The sequence below is a fragment of the Cariama cristata genome, unplaced genomic scaffold (genome assembly GCF_000690535.1).
Source record: "Cariama cristata isolate BGI_N322 unplaced genomic scaffold, ASM69053v1 scaffold2243, whole genome shotgun sequence".
Taxonomy (NCBI): Eukaryota; Metazoa; Chordata; class Aves; order Cariamiformes; family Cariamidae; genus Cariama; species Cariama cristata.
In genome coordinates this window covers 13812-20758 of record NW_009607637.1, presented here as the reverse complement: position 1 = coordinate 20758, position 6947 = coordinate 13812, and the positions used below count along the sequence as shown (strand labels likewise).

Here is a 6947-nt window from a genome sequence, read left to right as displayed (position 1 = left end):
TAGCAGGTTTACCTAACGCCGTCATTTATATTTTAGGTTAATTTGAAGGATCTCAGCTTTCCAGAGCAGCATCTTTAAGGCTGGTTTTGCTGGAGCTGGATCAGCCTTCTGCATCCACTCATGAGCTGTCTTCCAGTTGCAGCTCCAACTCTAAAAGACCAACAAGTGGGGGGTCCCCTCTGCTTACACACTCCAAGGCCATTTCCACACATTTTAAACACGGAACTCCAGAGAGAGGACCAGCGGGGACCGCACAACAGCCGTACGAGTGGGCCTGACCAGCCTTTGTGCCCCACTTACTGCAGAGCAGTTCAGAGGACTCGGAGAAGGGGAAATCCCAGTGGGACTTCAAAATCCTAAAACTCAACAGAGCCCCCGCAACCCCCTGTGCTGGGGGAGGAAACCAGCAGGAGCATCTCTTTGCCCTGGGCAACTAGCCCCAGCATTTGTGATGCAGAGGGTGAGGGATGTTATCTTCCAGGGCTGATCAATCATCCAACCGTCAGAGGGAAGAGCAGGAGGGAAGAAGCAGAGAGAAGCAGCAGGACTTTGCCCTGAGGCTTGTTTCCAAAAAGCAGCCAAGTTAAGCCATTCCTGTCTCGCCACGACCAAACATCCTGCCACCATCAGCACTTTTGGCCATCACCGAATGCTTCCTAACTCACCACCTTGGAAACAACTCAAAACTATTGCAAGATTTCCATCACTGTGTTAAAAAGGAGGAAAGATCTGAGACCTTGGATACAGCTTGCTGAGGTCCACTTGTACTCAGAAACTGCAAGCCATCTCCTCACTTTTCTCTAATCAGACTGACCCGTTACTGCTGTGATAATTGCTGCATCGGCCCCACAAACACACACCATAGTTCAGTGAACGATAAAATGCAAAAAACCCAGACAAACAACAGGGTAACGCTGTAATACACAGGCAGGCAGTGCAGACAAGAGCTGGCACGGTCCCCAGACCTGCATTACCCTGCTGCTAAAGGAAGCCACTGGCTGGGAGCACAGGAAGGCGCCTTCAGCCCATGCAAGGGGATGCTCTCGAGCTGTCACGCTGCAGAGCAACGGGAGCTGTGTGGCCTCGTTTGGTGCCTTTTCCAGGACCATGCTGCAGCGGTTTCCACTGCACCTTTCCCAAGGCTCGGCACTTCAAACTGCAGCAACACCGCTCTGTACTAACAGCGCAATGGATGAACTTTTCCTCACCAATGCAAGGCTCGCCGTGACCCAAACCCCATGATTTTTGCTCCCGACTGGCTCCCAGTTTCACGCTGGGAAACATCCATAAGATGCAGCAGCTACATGAAGAGTCTCCCGAAAGATGAAAAATGGATCCCGGCTCTCCAAAGCCACAGAAATAAGCTTACCTTCTTCAGCTTGCCAGTCTTAGTCCCCACAAACACCACGCTGTAGTCGTTATAGACGTAGGAAGCAACAGAAGTCATCCGGTCCCGGCTTGAGGTGAAGAGCATCACTCCATCCACAGGCGTCGAGCCTCCCAGGGGCTGGTTGATGTCGAGCCCACAGAAATTGTCATTGATGGGGACTGGCTGGAAAGACGAGGTTTGGGGTAGCCATGAGTGAAACACAGAGCACAGGACAGCCCCACATGCTTGGGCTCACGCGGAGGGGAGCCAGCGGCGCTGACAGCAGGGTGGGAGCCACCGACACACCACCCCCTGCCCAGGGACCCTGCCAGCTTCAGCCACCTTCCTCAGTGGTTTGTGCCCCTCACTGCCCGAGGCCAAGACACTCTGCAGCTGCCCCAAAATGCGTTTGGACAGGGCTGAGGAGGAACCCAAAGTCCAACAGACACTTCCACTCATTTTCTAAGTTTACTAGGTTTCTCGTGGGTTTAGCCCCACTGCATGGCCACACCAGAACTCTCTTCTCCGCTCGTTTCAAGTAGTATGAGCAGAAGTAGTATGAGCAGAAAGGAGCTCAGCATCCCCACATCAGCAAAGGCTTCCCTTGGAGCCCATACAAGCCCAGCTGCTGACAGCTGGCAGCGGTGCCAGCACTGCCACACATGGCGTGGGACAGGCTGGGGTCAGTCACTGGACACGGCTGTTCCCACGGCGTGAGAGAGTGCTGCTCACTCCTGTCGGGAGCAGCCACTTCCCTCTGGCACAAACAGCCCAGCTCGAGGGCAGAGATAAACCTTCCCCACGTAAACATGGGGTTGGCGGAAAGCGCCTGGCTGCCGGGGAAAGGTGGCTGACCACCCAGGGAAGGGGCTCTGACAACATAAGCCACCCAAGTGCTAAGCAGGAAGATGCACTCTTGCTCCTTCCATTGCCCAGCTGTGCACTCTCCCACAAACCACCTCCCTGTGCCTCAGTTTCCCTTCTACAACACAGGGAATATGGATGCTGGCTTCTCCCTGGAACACCACTTGCCATAAGTGGGGGAAAATCATTCTGCTGACAGCTAAGTGTTATGAAGCCATATCAGCTGAGATGGCTTGAGTGAATTCCTACATGGCATAGGCAGCGGGGTGGTGACTTGAGTGGCCGCTCGCCATCACACTGACTGCAATCCACTTATTTTCCACAAGGGACATTAACTACCAAATACTTAGGCACATCTAGTTGTAACTGCAATGGGACAACTCTCCCCTGTGCAAGCCAGCACTCAAGCTTCTCTTTGCCTTCCTTCTTTCGTTTCATTTAACCCATGTTTATCTCTTCCCAGCAGCCAAACTTAATATCCTTGGCAAAAGAAGGCCCCAGGGATTCCTAAGTCAGCCCAGGAACAATCCGCATGTGAATCAAGATTAAAGAAAACAGCTGAATAAAAATACAACAGACATAACTGTCATTTGTATTTATCTTGCTAGTTTGTCGATACCACCCTCCTGCTCAGGGAAGGGCAAGAGCTTCCAGAGCCCCAAGGTTGGGAACAGCAACCGCTTCCAGCAAGCTGCACACCTTTATTCATCTGCCTTAATGCTGCTCCTTCCTTTCATTGTCATTACCAGCTGTCTGACAAGAATATGGATTAAAGAGGAAAAGGACTACTATGTCTGTTCTGTGTTCAGGGAAACTGAGGCACAGAAAGATCGATCCTATTCTGCAAGCTCATGTTCCATACGGCCAGGCATTGATACCGGTTCTCGAGGGCTACCATGGCCAACAGCCAGAGCATTCTTACCGCTTTAGTGCACTGGACATCCTTCCCCAGCAGCCAGTTGAGCTCCAGGTTGCCTTCCCCCTGGTAGCAGGACTGCAGACGGTCCTTGATCCGAGCGTTGACAGTGCGAATGGGGAAGACACAGAGCGCAGAGTCATCGGGTGGCTGATGGTACTGCTTCTGTCCCTTGGAGAAAATGGCAAAGAGGACATCCTCCTGGGCCGTGATGTTCAGGGACTTGGCCAGCACACCTCCTGGCTTAGAGAGGTACGCTGCTTGCAGGAGGTGATACTCCGTGTCCCCCTTGACGCAGCCAAAGGGCAGAGAGACATAGGAGTGGAACTTGGGGTCATCTTTGCAGAGACGGACGATGCGAGACGTGTAAAAGAGATCGCTGGCGGAGTTGATGGAGACACCCTCGGGGGTCTCTGGCTGGACAGTCAAAAAATAGACAAAGTTGCCGCTGGCAAAACCGTAGATGTAGAAAATGTCAAAGTGCGAAACAAGGGCCAAGGTATCTGAGGGGATTTTGATGAGGGATGAGACAAAGTCACTGTGGAGCTCATAATCCAACATTGCTGATGACTCTGGGTCCCGGGGAAGTTTGCGGCTGGAGAGGGTGGGGAAATAATCCTGCTTCCCATCCACCGCCGTGCCAATGAAGAGCTTCCCATCTTCACCTTCCGAGCGCACGATCACACCATACATCGTGCCTGTCTTGTTGACGCTGGAGAGGTAGTGCTCCTTTTTGTGCGAGGGCTCTACCAAGATGAAGAGGTCGTCCAGGCGCAGCAGCTTGCAGACCCCCTGGTAGAGGCTGCCGCAAGCCACCAGCCGATTCTCAGAGTAGTCAATGATCAGCAGCTTGTTGACATTGTTGGTGAGGGTGAGGATCTCGCTGCACGGTTGGACGATGAGGGGTGGGTAGCAGGATTTATTGTCCTCCTCAGGACCAGTTTTGTGGGCCACCAAAATAGTTAGGTTACCCGAAAGCTTGTAAACCCTGTTGATAGCTCCAACGTAGACTGCTCCAGTGCCTTGGTGGACAGTCAGGTGGTTGAACGTCCAGTCCCGGTTCTCAGAGTGGAAAGTGCTGAACAAGGCATTGCTGGACACATTTCGGGAGAGCGATGCTAGGAAGAGACAGAGCAAAGCCACCGACCAGCCATCGGAGTCCGGTACCCGAGGCCAGTTCTTCCTCTGATCCATCCTGGGAAAGGCAAACTTTGTGTTCCCTGCGTGTGTCCTGTGCCCCAGCAATGTCCCTCACATGGTTCTGGAGAAAGAAAAGAAACACACAGAGCAAAGGATTAGATCCAGTGTGCCCTGCAGATAAAATTCAAAGGAGGTTTTCTAATTACACAGTCCTTGAGATAAAGTGAGGACATCTCTAAGCCCAACAAGAATTAAGCAGGTCTCCTAACTTAGTGGTAAACAGTTCAGGCTTGACGATTTGCCACTTGTTTCAGCCTCTGCATGTTAATTTGTTATGTGGTTTAGCTGTTCATAACATATTCTGCTCAGCCATGGGAGGGGATAATCCGCTTCAGCCCAAGACAAAGCCTGCAGCTCACACACCCAACCATCATCCTGCAGTCTTGGCTGAAAGGATGTCTCCTGCAGGGTATGTTGTTGGAAGCAACAGAGGAAATAAGAGGTGTTTTCTGCCTTTAAATACTCTATCATTTAATTTGGAAACCTGAGGAAGAAGCCTTATGCAGGCAAGTTCATTGAGCACATACACACCAAAGCCACCAGCATCTCCCCTCCACCCCTCCCCAGAGCCAAAGTCCTGCAGGTGCTTTTCCAGCAGAAACTCCTCACTGCCTCCACAAGGCACTCGGCTGCTGAAAAGCAGCTGGCACCAAGGTGGGGGCACATGCGGTTAGATCAGCACCCAAACACTGCCAGCAGCACCCCGTGCAGGGGAGAAACCACCAATCTGGGAGCCTTGGACAAATTGCCTGCTCTAACAAAACTTGCAGGTGATGATTAAAACCTATACAAAGCAACAGCTTGGACACTGGGTTCAGAAGACCCAATGCCAACCAAATTGCTCACGTGCCCTTCCCGATAGCTCTGTGGATCACAGTCAGAAGTAGAGTCTCCTTTGGCTGATGTGTTTTCACCCATATGGACAAGGCAAGGTAAGAGTCAAGCTGAAGAACTCTGGCCAAATCTATGTGGAAATTAGGCAGGTTTGGTCTTTGTTTTGTTTTTGTGGGTGTTCACAAACCACCTCGACCTCATTTGGGCCCAAGGGATGGCTGGAGCCCTGCTGACCCCCGGCCTCATCCTCCCCGCTTGCACGGGTTGCTGTCAGGCTGAATTAGGAATCACCAGACTGGAATTTCCTTAGGAAGCAGGCGCTCGCCTCGGAGAGGCTCCGGCTGCGCAAGGCATGTTTACACCAGAGCTTTCCATCCGCCCTTCCGGACAGCGCGCACACGTAGGCAGATGCAGTAGCTGTCGAAGATGACCTTTATAACCCTCTGCCTGCTCCACCTCATCACCCAGCACCTCTGAGAAGGCGGCAGACTCCCCTAGCAAAAATATGAACATTAAAGACAATCCAAATCCACGCGTTTCCAGGTCTGTCTCATCTAAGGGGGTCCAGCTTGGACCACCCCACGCGGGAAGTATCAGCTCAGTTCCCAGCTCAGCCCTGGACTTCCAGCACCACCTCGGGGTCCCACCGAGCAGCTGGAAGGGATGCCAGCCGAGCCCCCCACCGCTCAGCAGAACGGCTCAGAGGACCTGCAGGGCCAGCAGAACAACACTTTGAGGCAGGCACCACGCAAGAGCCCCGAGAGCATCCCCAAACCGGGGCTCTGCACCTCCCTTGTCACCACAGACATGCCTGCATGTCACTGGATTGTATCTCCTCCTTGTTATCATCTCCAGACCTGACCATGACTTCTGCTCCTGGCTTGAGCTCAGTCTTGCTTATCACCACAGACGATGGTAGACTGCTTGGATTCAGAAAGACAACACAAAGTTATCCTTTACCCCAAGTTATGCATTTCTTACACCCTCCAGGCTGGATGATCAAAGGAATCATTTCAGCCTGCCGTGGGGAGAGATGCTCCCCACCACCTCACAACACAGCAGGGTCACACTAGCCCTGGGAAGAGGCTGCAGATGAGCCACCGTTCCACCTGCCCTCTCCGCTCCAAAGTCCCATCACCTCCCACCACAGCCACGCAAGTCCCAAGCACACACACTGGGGAGAAATTCACCCTCTCCGCAGACCTGACTCTCCTCCCCTGCCCTGTGTGGAAATGCAGGAGCTTATTCCCTACGCACAGCCCATGCTCGGCTGTGCTCACCTACGGGCAGCCACCGATTTGATTGATGCTGATCTCTGTTTTGGTATTTAAAATAATTCACACTGCTGAAAACCTACACTGAGCTCATAAGCGAGTGTCACCAAATGGCCGCTCTTTAGGCTTGTTAACGCCGGGAGCCAGAGACGGGTGTTTCTGAAAGGTGACAAAGGAGCTGTGTCCCTGGGCTGCACGTCTCGGTGTCACTGACAAGACAGGAGAAAGAGCGGTAATGGGTTTCTCATTCTGCTCAGGGATACATTTCCCCGGCTGCTTGCTTCTTATTTCCAGTCTCTTAATTTCCACCTTTGGCTGAAGCAGTTTCTCTCTCCCCCAGCCAGGATGCAGAGGCTGCTGCATCCTTATTATTGTTTGGATGGTTCTGGCAGAGAGCAGCTGCCCACGCTGAGACCCGAACGTGCCACAACAGCACTGGGGTGACCTCCCCGGCTCTTCTCATTACATTTCCGAGCGAACATCCCAAAAC

General features: G+C 52.7%; 1 protein-coding gene across 1 annotated transcript in view; it reads right to left on the bottom strand.

The window, feature by feature from the left end:
- LOC104158999 (plexin-A2-like) overlaps positions 1-4343 on the bottom strand; it is a 151310-nt gene extending 146967 nt beyond the window's left edge. The window contains 2 exon segments of the mRNA XM_009696789.1: positions 1370-1552; positions 3156-4343. Coding sequence (XP_009695091.1) covers positions 1370-1552; positions 3156-4343 — 1371 coding nt within the window.
- Positions 4344-6947: the final 2604 nt, after the last annotated feature.